This window comes from Budorcas taxicolor, chromosome 9 (genome assembly GCF_023091745.1).
Source record: "Budorcas taxicolor isolate Tak-1 chromosome 9, Takin1.1, whole genome shotgun sequence".
Lineage (NCBI taxonomy): Eukaryota > Metazoa > Chordata > Mammalia > Artiodactyla > Bovidae > Budorcas > Budorcas taxicolor.
The window spans coordinates 32,028,546-32,043,641 of record NC_068918.1 but is presented as its reverse complement, the minus strand read 5'-3'; the positions used below and the strand labels follow the sequence as shown (position 1 = coordinate 32,043,641).

General features: G+C 43.3%; 1 protein-coding gene across 1 annotated transcript in view; it reads left to right on the top strand.

The window, feature by feature from the left end:
* Positions 1 to 14,048, top strand: part of FIG4 (FIG4 phosphoinositide 5-phosphatase) — a 183,768-nt gene extending 169,720 nt beyond the window's left edge. The window contains exon 23 of the mRNA XM_052645719.1: positions 13,839 to 14,048. Within this exon, the coding sequence (XP_052501679.1) occupies positions 13,839 to 14,016 (178 nt within the window). The 3' untranslated portion in view covers positions 14,017 to 14,048. The remainder of the gene's footprint in view (positions 1 to 13,838) is intronic.
* The last annotated feature ends 1,048 nt before the right edge of the window (positions 14,049 to 15,096 follow it).

Sequence of the window (15,096 nt, the reverse complement as noted above, 5' to 3'; positions counted from 1 at the left end):
TACTTTGTAGGGGAAGGGGTGGATGCAGTGGTGACGGGAGGCTGGTTATTTATGTGGGAATGAATTAAAGAAATATAATAAGGGTAATGGAGCCTTGTTTCTCACTGTTGAATAAGAAGGTCACTAATACGCAAAGAGAGAAGGACAGAATAAACCCAGAAAGAAAGTGAGTTTGTATAGTCCATGGAATTCTCCAGGCCAGAATACTGGAGTGGGTAGCCTTTCTCTTCTCCAGGGGATCTTCCCAACCCAGGGATTGAACCCAGGTATCCCACATTGCAGGCAGATTCTTTACCAGCTGAGCCACAAGGGGAGCCCAAGAATACTGGAGTGGATAGCCTATCCCTTCTCCAGGGGATCTTCCTGACCCAGGAATCGAACTGGGGTCTCCTGCAGTGCAGGCAGATTCTCTGTCAACTGAGCTATGAAGGAAGCCCCAGAGTATCCTACAATTAGAGATAGCGTATGAACATATGGATTTAAAGATATAAATCTGTATTTATATTATACTTACAAATATATACATTTATATTATAGAGTATATACAATATATGTGGCATATATTTGTAGATACATATGTGTATGTGTGCATGGTTGTATATATTTACATATATGAATATATTAAAATGTATATATATCCTTTGAGTGGGCTTGGGAGCAATGATATTCCATTGGTAGTAGGTACACCCAGTGCCCACTCCTTGGCTATAATACCATTTTCCACTGAAAAGAACCAGAGGTCCTTGGAGAAATGACTGATTTCAGGGCTGGGGCAGGCAGAGAACATGATGAATTTAGAACATCTTGTGCCAGAAATCAAAGACACACTTAAAGAATGATGAGGACATGTCCGGAGAACACAGGAGCCAGGCTGAAAGGACTCAGGTGGAATTTGAAACAGTTTGAACATTAGAACAAATAATGACAGGGACACACTGTATCCCATCCCGTAAGATAGAAATCCAAGACCTCATACTGAGAACAATAAATGAAACTTTGAAGGAATATTTACATAGTTTCAAAGCATCTCCCACAAAATATTCATTAATTAAGAGAGAAAAAAAAGAGCAGCCTCACAATGGAAAATCCCAGAAGATTCTACTTTAATCAAGGGACTAAAATAAAGATGACTAGTAATGGCATGAATTGAAATTGTGTGTCACGCAACAGAGTGCACTCCAAAGCACCCACCATCACTTCTATGATATTCCTGCCTGTATGCATTATGTACTGGGAGCCAACAAACATTTATTTTTGTCACAGTTTCTGGGGTCAGGAATCTGAGAGTGGCTTCATTGGGTGACTCTGGTTTTAGGTCTGTTATAGGGTTAAAGTCCAGCTGTCGAGTGATAGACATCTTGGGGTTTAACCAGGGCTGAAGAATCCACTTCCACGCTCGCTCACATGGTTGGCAGGCCTCAGTTTCTCCTGGCTGTTGGCTAGACGCTTCAGTTCCTTGCCATCTGGGCCTATATGTAGGGTGGCTCACAACATGACGTTTGCTTGCCCCAGATCAAGCGATCCAAGAAACCACTTCTGTAACCTAACCACTTTGGCTCTATGCTCTTGCTTACAAAGACCTACTCTGGTACCACGTGAAAGGAGACTCATGAGAGTTTGAATAATAGGCACGCGTGTGCTAGGATCTTTCAGTCATGTCCGATTTTTAGTGGCTCTATGGACTGTAGCCTGCCAGGCTCCTCTGTCCATGGGATTCTCCAGACGAATACTGGAGTGGGTTGCCATGCCCTCCTCCAGGGGACCTTCCTGAAGCAGGGATCAAACCCATGTCTCTTACGTCTCCTAGCACTGGCAGGCAGGTTTCTTACTACTAGTGCCACCTGGAAAATCCTTGAATAATAGGAAGCGGGGCCAATTTGAAGGCTGGCTATGAAACTGCCAAAAATAATCATGACAAACTCAGATATGGAGCTGTTCTACAAAGTCACTGATCTATATTCTTCAGTGTCAAGGTCATGAAAATCAAGGAAGAGACTGGGGAACTGTTCCAGAAGGAAGGAGACTAAAGAGGCATGACTACCAACTGCAATGTGAAATGCTGGACTAGTTCCCTTTGAGATTAAGGACAGTGGAGGACACTAGCAAAAGTTTTCAGAGAAGGTAATGGCACCCCGCTCCAACACTCTTGCCTGGAAAATCCCGTGGATGGAGGAGCCTGGTGGGCTGCAGTCCATGGGGTCGCAAAGAGTCAGACACAACTGAGCGACTTCACTTTCACTTTTCACTTTCATGCATTGGAGAAGGAAATGGCAGCCCACTCCAGTGTTCTTGCCTGGAGAATCCCAGGGACAGGGGAGCCTGGTGGGCTGCCATCTATGGGGGTGCACAGAGTCAGACACGACTGAAGCGACTTAGCAGCAGCAGCAGCAAAAGTTTTCATGGGGTTGAAGGATTAGCTGGCAGCAATGGATTAACGTTAATTTCCTGATTTTACTAGATTGTACTACTATTTTATAGAATAATGCTATTTATAGACAACACCCATTCAAACATTAAGGAAAGATAGAAAAGCAGGTTTGTAACTTACTCTCCAAAGGTTTGGGGCAGGAGGGAAGTATTCTTTATTCTTTTACTGCAACTCTGAGAGAAGATATTAAGAAGAGGTGGCAAAAATACACAGAAGAACTGTACAAAAAAGATCTTCATGACCCAGATAATCACGATGGTGTGATGACTCACCTAGAGCCAGACATCCTGGAATGTGAAGTCAAGTGGGCCTTAGAAAGCATCACTACAAACAAAGCTAGTGGAGGTGATGGAATTCCAGTGGAGCTATTTCAAATCCTGAAAGATGATGCTGTGAAAGTGTTGCACTCAATATGCCAGCAAATTTGGAAAACTCAGCAGTGGCCACAGGACTGGAAAAGGTCAGTTTTCATTCCAATCCCAAAGAAAGGCAATGCCAAAGAATGCTCAAACTACCGCACAGTTGCACTCATCTCACATGCTAGTAAAGTAATGCTGAAAATTCTCCAAGCCAGGCTTCAGCAATACGTGAACCATGAACTTCCAGATGTTCAAGCTGGTTTTAGGAAAGGCAGACGAACCAGAGATGAAATTGCCAACATCCGCTGGATCATGGAAAAAGCAAGAGAGTTTCAGAAAAACATCTATTTCTGCTGTATTGACTATGTCAAAGCCTTTGACTGTGTGGATCACAATAAACTGTGGAAAATTCTGAAAGAGATGGGAATACCAGACCACCTGACCTGCCTCTTGAGAAACCTGTATGCAGGTCAGGAAGCAACAGTTAGAACTGGACATGGAACAACAGACTGGTTCCAAATAGGAAAAGGAGTATGTCAAGGCTGTATATTGTCACTCTGCTTATTTAACTTATATGCAGAGTACATCATGAGAAACGCTGGGCTGGAAGAAGCACAAGCTGGAATCAAGATTGCTGGGAGAAATACGAATAACCTCAGATATGCAGATGATACCACCCTTATGGCAGAAAGTGAAGAGGAACTAAAAAGTCTCTTGATGAAAGTGAAAGAGGAGAGTGAAAAGTTGGCTTAAAACTCAACATTCAAAAAACTAAGATCATGGCATCTGGTCCCATCACTTCATAAGAAACAGATGAGGAAACAGTGGAAACAGTGTCAGACTTTCTTTTTTGGGCTCCAGAATCACTGCAGATGGTGATTGCAGCCATGAAATTAGAAGACGCTTACTCCTTGGAAGGAAAGTTATGACCAACCTAGATAGCATATTCAAAAGCAGGACATTACTTTGCCAACAAAGGTCCATCTAGTCAAGGCTATGGTTTTTCCTGTGGTCATTGTATGGATGTGAGAGTTGGACTATAAAGAAAGCTGAGTGCCGAAGAATTGATGCTTTTGAACTTTTGGTGTTGGAGAAGACTCTTGAGAGTCCCTTGGACTGCAAGGAGATCCAACCAGTCCATTCTAAAGGATCAGTCCTGGGATTTCTTTGGAAGGAATGATGCTAAAGCTGAAACTCCAGTACTTTGCCCACCTCATTCAAAGAGTTGACTCATTGGAAAAGACCCTGATGCTGGGAGGGATTGAGGGCAGGAGGAGAAGGGGACAACAGAGGATGAGATGGCTGGATGGCATCACCAACTCGATGGACAAGAGTTTGGGTGAACTCTGGGCATTGGTGATGGACAGGGAGGCCTGGCGTGCTGCGATTCATGGGGTTGCAGAGTCGGACACGACTGAGCAACTGAACTGAACTGTACTTGGATCTATAAATAACTTTTCTCTCTTGTTGATGTGGCTTTTAGGCTTAGGCATAAAATCCTAACTTTGGTGAGACTGCAGTGCTTTTCTGGCTGGCCTGTCACTGACATGCCTCCTGACACACTGAAGGCAGAGAAGTGTTAGAGAAACACAGCAAGTTTTGCTGTCCTCATACTCCATACCCAATGGCACCTACTCCTCTCCTATCAAACTCTACAAAGACCTAAACTATCTAAGGAGCTGAGATTCCTACTGCTGAGCCTTTGAAGGGCCTTATGTACAGACAGTGCTGCCTGCTCCCTCGATCTTCAAGGTTGTACATTTTATGTTCCATCAGCACAGATTATATTCTTCAGTTCCTTCTCATCACACCTCTTGCTTCTTCTAATGGTGGGTTGTTTAGGGACTGGCATTATTGTCATCTTTGCTTTAATGCATTTTAACCTGCTTGTGAAATTTCTAACATCCCTTCCAGTGTCCCTGCTGGAGGACAGTCCAGTCATCCATTATAATAGCAGCTGCTAAAAGGGTTTGGAATGTGTTTGGATTTGAAGGAACCAGATTTGTACACTATTCTGTATCATGTTCATGCCAGCTCTCAATGGCATAACAAGACTGAAATTTTAATTGGACTTTGGGGAAGTCATGCATTAGGTTCATAGCATTTTGTGTGTGTAAGATAGAGTTGCTGTCAAGAAATAATTTTTCTTTGTAATTTTTACCTTGATGATGTTTAGAATGTTAGCAGCTGCTAATAACATGGTTTCATGTCCTAATGCATAGATAAGTGCTTAGCCCTCAAGCCTGTGGCCTTAACTTTGTGATTTCATGTATGTCTACCCAAAGATACATGAAAGTGCCCTTGGGGTCAGTCGCTCAGTCAACTCTTTGTGACCCCATGGATTGTAACCTGCCAGGTTCCTGTGTCCATGGAATTCTTCAGGGTAGAATACTGGAGTAGGTAGCCATTCCCTTCTCCAGGGGATCTTCCCAACCCAGGGATCGAACCAAGGTCTCCTGCATTGCAGGCAGATTCTTTACCATCTGAGCCACCAAGGAAGCCTGTGGAGAGGAAGGCAGCAAATGTGCTTACCCATATCTCCAACATTGAACCTGCCTTGACAGGCTATTTAAAAGTGAATTACATAGGCAGAGCCTGCCTCCCAGGATATAGGGACATCTTTTGCCTTTTGTTGGAGAAGGCAGTGGCAGCCCACTCCAGTACTCTTGCCTGGAAAATCCCATGGACAGAGGAGCCTGGTGGGCTGCAGTCCATGGGGTTGCAAAGAGTCAGACAGGACTGAGCTACTTCACTTTCCCTTTTCACTTTCATGCATTGGAGAAGGAAATGGCAACCCACTCCAGTGTTCTTGCCTGGAGAATCCCAGGGATGGGGGAGCCTGGTGGGCTGCCATCTATGGGGTCGCACAGAGTCGGACACAACTGAAGCGACTTAGCAGCAGTTTGCCTTTTGTTTTATTACAAGTGGTTTGAAGATTGATGCATTCCTCTTGATTTCAGCCCATTTAGTGAATTTGTTAATCTTAAGTAATTGTTATGGGTTTCCCAGGTGGCATTAGTGGTAAAGAATCCGCCTGCCAATGCAGGAGACTTAAGAGATGCGGGTTCGATCCCTGGCTCAGGAAGATCCCCTGGAGGAGGGCATGGCAACCCACTACAGTATTCTTGCCTGGAGAATCCCACGGACAGAGGAGCCTGGCGGGCTACAGTCTAAAGGATCACAAAGAGTCGGACACTACTGAAGTGACTTAGCATGCAATAAGTAGCGTAAATGGGTGATTAGAACACACCCCTCCTGCCTCACTCTTGTTTCTTGAGCGTTGATAATTTTGTGCCACTAGAAACCACCACAACTTCCCCTGAGGGAAGTGGACAGTGTCCTAGATAGGACATAAAGCCCCTGTTGTCTTTATGGGTTATCTGAGGAAAGGAACTTAAAATTTGTCAGACTTCTGTTGGGGAATCCTACCTCCCTATCATCCAGAGTAAACCAAATCATACTGCATTCAGATTCTTAATTTAGAAATTCAAGATAAAATCATCTTCCTTAACCAGACATCATTCATGCATTCAGGAAATAATTATTGAATGTTTACTATATGTCAGATACTCCTCTGGGCATTGGGGATAAAGGTAAACAAGACAGAATTCACATTCTTGTAAGTATATAAACAATAAAAGATCAGATAATGATAAGTGTTATGCAGAGACATTAGGGCAATGTGTTTAGAAAGAGATACTCAGAATTCCCAAGGAAAAAAAATTAGCAGGAGTTTCTAGAAAATTCCAGTTGAACTTTCTATAATAATGGAAATGTTCTATACTGTACTGTCCAGTGCAGTAGCCACTAGCTGCATGTGGTTTTAAGGAACTTGAAATGTGGTTATTGCTACTGAGGAATTTTAAATTGTATTTAATATAAGTATAAATGGCCACATGTGGCTAATGGCTACCATACTGGACAAGCATGGTTTGAGAGCTATATTTTGGACTTAGGTGTCTATACTTGTACACAGAATGGGTGTAATATACAGCAGTATCTTGATTTTTTTTTTTAACTCAAAGAACCAAACACATTCTCACTGTATCATCTTTGTAGCATAGATTCATGACTAGACTTCAGTGTTTGAGTACTTAGTTGGAAAGATACAAGATCAAGCAGCCTAATAAGGGGGCTTAAGAGAAGCAATGGATGGTCACAAAAAGATGTTAGAATGGTACCCACAAACTGAAGGCTAAAGGCTCTGAGCAGTATTAAAAGCTTGAAAGAGAGAAAATCACTGCATGGCAATGTGTGCCATAGGCCCCTCTCTGCCAGGAAGGTGAAAAGCGATGTTATTTCCTAATAAAAATTACAAGGCCGGCAGAGAAAGAGTTAGAATAAGAAAGGATTGATGCTTTCTTATTCTTTTAAGACGTTTGCTGAGGTTTTTGCGCCACTGAGACCAGAGCATCTGATTAACTTTGATCCTGCCCTGAGGAATGACCTAATGGCCATTGTCTGCAAGTAAAGCTGTTGGACAAGGTCTTACATAAGGGTCTCTTCAGCTGAAATATTCTTTTAATTTTGTCACTCAGTCATGAACAACAGAGAACCATTTGGTGATGTGAAAACAGCAACTTGGGAAAACTTGGTGTTTGTGATAGCAACAGGGGGGATGTATATCTTGTGCTTAGAACCGTTACTAAAGTTTCTGGAAAAGCCATATGGATTTGGTGTGTGACAAAATGCTCATTGTAGAAAAAGTATAAGATTTTAGCATATTGGAAAAGTATCACAAGTATAAGATTATTGAAATTATTCAAGTATTGTCTAATTCTATGACCAACCACAAATCATCATGACATTACTAAATCCAGAAAACATTTCAATCTGACCAGTTAAATATTTTCTTGTCAAATCAACAAATGCTTCAGCTCAGTTCAGTTACTGAGTCATGTCCGACTCTTTGCAACCCCATGAACCACAGCACACCAGGCCTCCCTATCCATCACCAACTGCAGGAGTCTACCCAAACCCATGTCCATTGAGTTGGTGATGTCATCCAACCATCTCATCCTCTGTCCTCTCCTTCTCCTCCTGCCTTCAGTCTTTCCCAGCATCAGGGTCTTCTCAGATGAGTCAGTTCTTCACATCAGGTGGCCAAAGGATTGGTAGGAATGGCACCCCACTCCAGTACTCTTGCCTGGAAAATCCCATGGACGGAGGAGCCTGGTAGGCTGCAGTCCATGGGGTTGCAAAGAGTCGGACATGACTGAGTGACTTCACTTTCCCTTTTCACTTTCATGCATTGGAGAAGGAAATGGCAACCTACTCCAGTGTTCTTGCCTGGAGAATCCCAGGGATGGCGGAGCCTGGTGGGCTGTCGTCTCTGGGGTCGCATATAGTCGGACACGACTGAAGTGACTTAGCAGCAATATGTTTAAGTTAGAAAAGTCATCAATAGGAACTTTTAAATGGACTCAAACATTAGTCACGCATCCAAGTATAAGATACAGATATTTTAGTACATGGTCACATCATAAGCAAACAAGTAAGAGCATATTTAAGAAAAGGCATAAGGACTTCCCTGGTGGTCCAGTGGCTAAGACTTCACATTCCCAATGTAGGGAGCCCATGTTCGATCCCTAGTCAGGGAACTAGATCCCACATGGCACAATGAAAATTGAAGATCCTGTGTGTTGCAACTAAGGCCCAGAGCAGCCAAGTAAATATATTTATTTTAGAAAGAAAGAAGATAGAGCATAAAAGGGCACCAATAAGGATCTTCTTTAAAAACATGTAGTATGTCTAATGAATTTCTGCCTAAACTGTTTCTCGTGTGTGTGTGTGTGTGTGTGTGTGTGTGCACGTGTGTACCCAGTTATGTCTGACTCTTTACTACCCCTGGACCGTAGCCTACCAGGCTCCTCTGTCCTTGGAGTTTTCCAGGCAAGAATACTGGAGTGTGTCACCATTTCCTACTTCAGGGGATCTTCCCAACCCAGGTATCAAACCCATGTCTCCTGCATTGACAGGTGGATACTTTACCTCTGCGAAGCAGTTAAGGCTAAGTGTCATAATCTTCGGTGCACTGTGTGGGTTCAGCAGTGCATAAATGAACTAGTTAAGACTGCAACATTTCTTGAGGGGAGATACAGAGACCCCCTGAAAATGGGCCTTGGTTTTGTAGATAAGAGAAATGAGCCTGCAAATTTTTAATAATATTTCATCTCCAAAAAGACTACTAGGATTTGAAGAAGACTGTGGGGAGAAGCCAAAAACAATAATTCTGTTAATGGACAGGAGAGAAATGTGGAACCTTTTTTTCCGCTATGAAAGCACAATAATAAGCCATCTCTCTCTACTAGAATGAATAAGAAAATAGTCTCATAATTTCGACATCACTTAGTGTTGAAATACTGGTCTTTTCACTCATAAACAAAGGCCATTTAAGCTAATAAAAAGACTAATGCACATAGTGTTGGGAGTGTTATTGGGATTACCTCCATCCCTTTCCAGTGCCCTCAGAGACAAGGTGCCCGCCAGCACCCCCTTGTGAGGGTCTTGGATGTTTTTATGTTTCCTCCTTGCCTTGCATAAGCCAACAGGGAAATCAAGTGTCTCCTCATTAGGAAATGGAATATTGCTACTTATATCTTTACAGTTAAGTGTTAAATGATGCCTGCTCAATGTAGGGCTGGTGGTAGGACATCATTTAAGAAGAAATTCCTACTTTAAAATGTTCAGTGCTGTTGACTGACTGCAAATAAGATTTTATTTAGCATTTTAGATTAGAGTTTGGTCTCAGACCAAAGATTCTCAACCTTTCAGTTCAGTTCAGTCTCTCAGTCATATCCGACTCTTTGCAACCCCATGGACTGCAGTGTGTCAGGCCTCCCTGTCCATCACCAACTCCCGGAGTTTACACAAACTCATGTCCATTGAGTCAGTGATACCATCTAACCATCTCATCCTCTGTCATCCCCTTCTCCTCCTGCCTTCGATCTTTCCCAACATCAGGGTCTTTTCAAATGAGTCAGCTCTTTGCATGAGGTGGCCAAAATACTAGAGTTTCAGCTTTAATATTGGTCCTTCCAATGAACACCCAGGACCGATTTCCCTTAGGATGGACTGGTTGGATCTCCTTGCAGTCCAAGGGACTCTCAAGAGTCTTCAACACCACAATTCAAAAGCATCAATTCTTCGGTGCTCAGTTTTCTTCACAGTCCCAACTCTCACATCCATATGTGACCACTGGAAAAACCATAGCCTTGACTAGATGGACCTTTGTTGACAAAGTAATGTCTCTGCTTTTCAATATGCTGTCTAGATTGGTCATAACTTTTCTTCCAAGGAGTAAGCGTCTTTTAATTTCATGGCTGCAGTCACCATCTGCAGTGATCTTGGAGCCCAAGATATAATGAGTAGCAAAATCACCTAGAGGGCCCATTACTGAACACCTTTGCTGGGCCTCATCCCTGGAGTGTCTGACTCAGCAGGCCTGGAATCAGGCCTGAGAATTTGTATTTCTAGCACATTCCCAGGTGGCACAGATGCCCCTGGTCTGGTGACCATACCTGAAGAACCACTGCCTTAAGACCAGGAAGAGCTCATTGGGATAGATTTCTTGATGTGCAAGTACAATGAGGAGACAAAGAGTTTTTTGTAAATCCCTTTCTTCCCGTTCCTCTTTCTGATCGTGCCAAAAGTATTGGGTATGTCTTAAGCTCCTTTCTGGCCCAAATCCAATAATAAACATTCTAACATAACAATTCCATTGTTTAATATAGACTTTGAATCTTGTCTGAATGAAAAAGATAAAAGGGCTGATTAATGCATTTTCTGACTCCCTACATTGTTTTGAAACCACACTGAGGTAGTGCTGGAGCCCTAAACCCACCTGCCACTCAGTCTGACACCATTAAAAGCTGAGGTTGGACATTTCATATTTCCCGTCTTTGTAATGCGTTTTTCATTATTCCACACGGCAGTGATACTGTTTACTGAGAAGTAGAGTGAGGACTCCTGATAAGAAACCCTAGGCACTGGGTGGAAGCGGCTGTTCCGTGGCCCCATTCATGGTTGGCCCGGCTCTACTGCTCTCCCTCCAGCCTGCCCACCTGGCTACTCGGCTGAGCTTCTGAAGGACAAAACAATGACCTGGATTCTCCCTTTCTCACTTGCATTAAGGTTTGGTACCTTTTTGGTGTGATGCCAGCCAGAAAGCTCTTGGTTAATGTACACAGGGTTCCAGGCCAAGGTCTGGCTTCAAAGCACAGAAACCGTTAGTTCCATTTTTAAATGGACTTCAAGTGTCTCATCTGTAAAATGGAGGATGTAGACGCTAGGCAGGTGTGGATGGTGTGGTGCAGGAGGTGTTGCTGTGGCTGGCACTTTGATGGCAATCTCTAAAACCACTAATGGAGCCCCTTTTTAAGGGTTCAGGTTGAAATGGCTTGACCTGGAATATTATCAACTGTTAAAAGATTTTAGCATCTTGTTTTGAATTGTGTAAATGACTGAGGAGTTGCTCTGTTTTTGTGAGGGAAAATTAAGAAGAGTTCACATATTAATTATCCCAATTATTCCTCATGTTAACCACAGATATTTGAATAACTAACTTATATTTTGAAGAAAAACACTGCTGCCAAGCTGGCATTCAAACTGAGATTCAGACATCTCAAGATTCTTTCACCTTGGCCTTTTTTTTTTTTTAATTTTAAGTAAATCACTATATCCTTTGGTTTTTATTTTCTTACATAAGGATATAGTCTAAGATTATGTGAAATTATTATAGTGCTTTGGAAAAATGGGAGTATTTCATAAACCATTTACTAAATTTGAGTTTCATTATATTACCCCCGAGATCAAACAGTTGAGGTTGACTTCCAGAAAGCACATTCTGCCTTGAGTTATGTTTTATTTCAAAGCCATTGTTAAAGCAGAGTCTCCAGCCACGACAGGATGTATTAGTTTTCTAAAGGCAAAGTACAGGGAGATACCATGACTTTTTTAGAAGAGTAAGAAAGAGAATAAAGTCACTCAGTTATGTCCGACTCTTTGGGACCCCATGAACTGTAGCCCGCCAGGCTCCTCTGTCCATGGGAATTTCCAGGCAAGAATACTGGAGTAGGTTGCTATTTCCTTCTCCAAGCGATCTTCTTGACCCAGGTATTGAACCTGGGTCTCACACACTGCAGGCAGACTCTTTACCATCTGAGCCACCAAGGAAGCTTTAAGAAAGAAAGACCCAAGTTTAACTGTAATGCATCCTGTGAGAATGGAGGGCTTTACTGTACAACTCTTGTCTCCAACTGTGTGTCACTCACTGCGCCTGCCTAGTGTCCCACAAAACGCTGACATTGCAAGTACAGACCTAGCTGCGTCTGAGGTTCATTTCTGCTTCTGACTGCCTGGAATCCCGCCTCCCTGCCCCAGCTCCAAGGGTCCCAGCTAACTAAACAGCCAGGTATCCGGGATGCTTTTCTGTTCCCGGGAGAAGATGTGCATGAGCATGGTTGAGGTCCCAACTCAGCAGAACAGATTCTCCAGATGTTTTCTCTGTTATCTTAGTACCCTGAAGTGGAGAACTATCCCTTCCCCCTGCAGGGCAAGCGCTGGGCTAAGTGGTGGAGTGTGTTGTCATTGTACCCCCCAGTTCCTCACAAGGTCTAGCTAGCATCCTCGCCTACCCATGGCCTCATCTTGACCTTCCATGCGCACTCACTCTGCAGCACACCTGATTTGATGGTTGACTCATTCCTAGAGGGCCTGCCCCAGCTAAAGATGTAGTAACTAGCAGGGTTCGTAATGTGATGAACTGAGGATGTGTCAGGCACCCAGCTACACTTTGACAAGGTCTTTTTTGGAGACAGTGCCTTCCCCAAGGGTGGATGGAAATTTCAAGCACTGTGGCAGGCTAGGTGGGGCAGGAATAGAGGGATACTTTTGAATTGAGAAGTTCTTGGGTGCTTTTCAAATCACCCCCGAAAGGAAGGAAGCTGCCTATTACAGATTTCCAACTTTTCATCTAAAAAGCCTAAAGCCAGATGTGTTTCAGAATTCAGAATTTGGGGGGTGTTAGCGACCTTATAGGAGAAGGCAGTGGCACCCCACTTCAGTACTCTTGCCTGGAAAATCCCATGGACGGAGGAGCCTGGTAGGCTGCAGTCCATGGGGTCGCTAAGGGTCGGACACGACTGAACGACTTCACTTTCACTTTTCACTTTCATGCACTGGAGAAGGAAATGGCAACCTACTCCAGTGTTCTTGGCTGGAGAATCCCAGGGACGAGGGAGCCTGGTGGGCTGCCATCTATGGGGTCACATAGAGTCGGACATGACTGAAGTGACTTAGCAGTAGCAGCAGCAGCGACCTTATAAGAACATCCCCTGCATGATCTGAGGCTGATAACTAAACAAACACACTAATATTCACATGAAATGGGATGACTGTTGCATGTTGTACCACCAGATGAGTTTCAACTGGGTCAGGTTTTGCTGGCAGAGTCATGTTTGGTTATTACAGCTTTGAGGATTTCAGAACTGCAGATAAGGAATTATGCTCCAGTAATTGTTAACAGTAGTTTACTATTAATTACTGAGCACTAATAGTGTGCCAGGCACTAGGCTAAGGGAGAACTTTACTGATATAAACTCATTTACTCGTGCCATCAGTGTGTGAGGTAGAAAATCATTAGTATCCCCTACTTCACTGATTCCTCCTAAGTCTTCCATAAAAAAAAAAAAAAACTACTGGGTACATACCAGATACCAGGAAAAGGGAGCAAAAATGTCTGTCCAGCCCCCACTTAAAGTTACTTGAGTCCTGGGAGAGAGGCAGATGGGCACACAGACATGGGTGTGCTCAGAGCTGCAGGAACAGAGGAGGGGGGCCCACCCAGCCTACACAAGGGGAAAGCTCCCTGGGTAGGCACTGTCCTTGCTGTCCTCCGTGCAGGGGAGGAAGCCAGCCGAGAGGTCACTACCACTGCTTGTTACTAAGTTCACTCATTTAAGGTCAGTGACTCTCAAGTTCTCTTTAGGTCACAGGTCCCTGTGGTCCTTTATTTTCTTTAATGTTGCTCTGTCCTCCCTTCTCTTCTACAGAACACCTATCTCCGCTTTCTCCCAAGACAACATCTATGAGGTTCAGCCTCCAAAAGTAGACAAAAAGTCTACAGAGATCTTCCATGCCCACATCCAGGCCAGTCAAGGTATCATGCAGCCCCTGGGGAAAGAAGACACTTCCATGTACCGAGAATACATCAGGAACCGCTACCTGTGAGGAGAGAGCAGGTCCCTGCAGGGGGCCCAGAAGGGGACCAAAGTCCCACTTACTTACATTCTAACCTGTTTGTCTCATCTTACAAAGGTAATTTCCTGTCAGTCCTTTATATCGGAAGGCTTTTACTCTTTTTATAACTGGTTAATTACTAATCATTGGTGTTAATAATAAAGAAATGACTGAATATCTTGCTGTCATTGTCTTTGCTTTATTTTAGAAATACTTTGCTTAGAAATGTGGTTATGTAGTATCACACCATCACATTTAGATAGTAACAGTATTTATTGAAGACCTGCTGTGGGGCTTCCCTGGTGGTCACTGGTTAAGAATTTACCTGCCAATGCAGGGGACACACATTCAATCCCTGGTCCAAAAGATCCCACATGCGGCACAGCAACTAAGCCTGTGTGCCACAACTCCTGAGCCCATGTCCTGGGGCCCATGATCCGCAACAAGAGAAGCCGGCATAATGAGAAGCCTGCACACTGCAAGAACAGTAGCTCCCCCGCAACCACAGCAATGAGAGAAAGCCCACACTCAGCAGTGAAGACCCAAAGCAGCCAAAAATAAATAAATGACTCTAAAGAAAAAAAAGCCTGCTCTATGCCAGGCCCTATGGCAGGTTTGGGAATATCACAGTAAGCAAAACAGGTCCAGATTTTCCTCCTGTGTGAAACGAAGGCAGAGTGTTTTTCTTTGTAGTTAGCACTTCTTAAAATTTATTCTGATGGTTTTTATGTTAACTTTATGTGTTGATAAAAATTTATTTTGAAAGCCCTTATTCTTAGGGAATAAACACTGAAATATTTCTAGATAAAGTGACAATATGTCAACAAAGTGCTCTCCAGTTGTTCAGGAAAAAAGAACACAAGATAAAGCAAATGTGGCAAAATATTAATAATTGGTAAATCTGGAAAAGAGCAAAACACAAGTTCTTTGAACTTCTGTAAATATAAAATTACATCAAAATAAAACATTAAAACTGTGTTCCTCTGCATAGCATTTGCAGTAAGCAGTTGCATTACATGATTTGATATTTGATGACCAGTCAGGGTGGACACACCATGTACTTGTATGTTT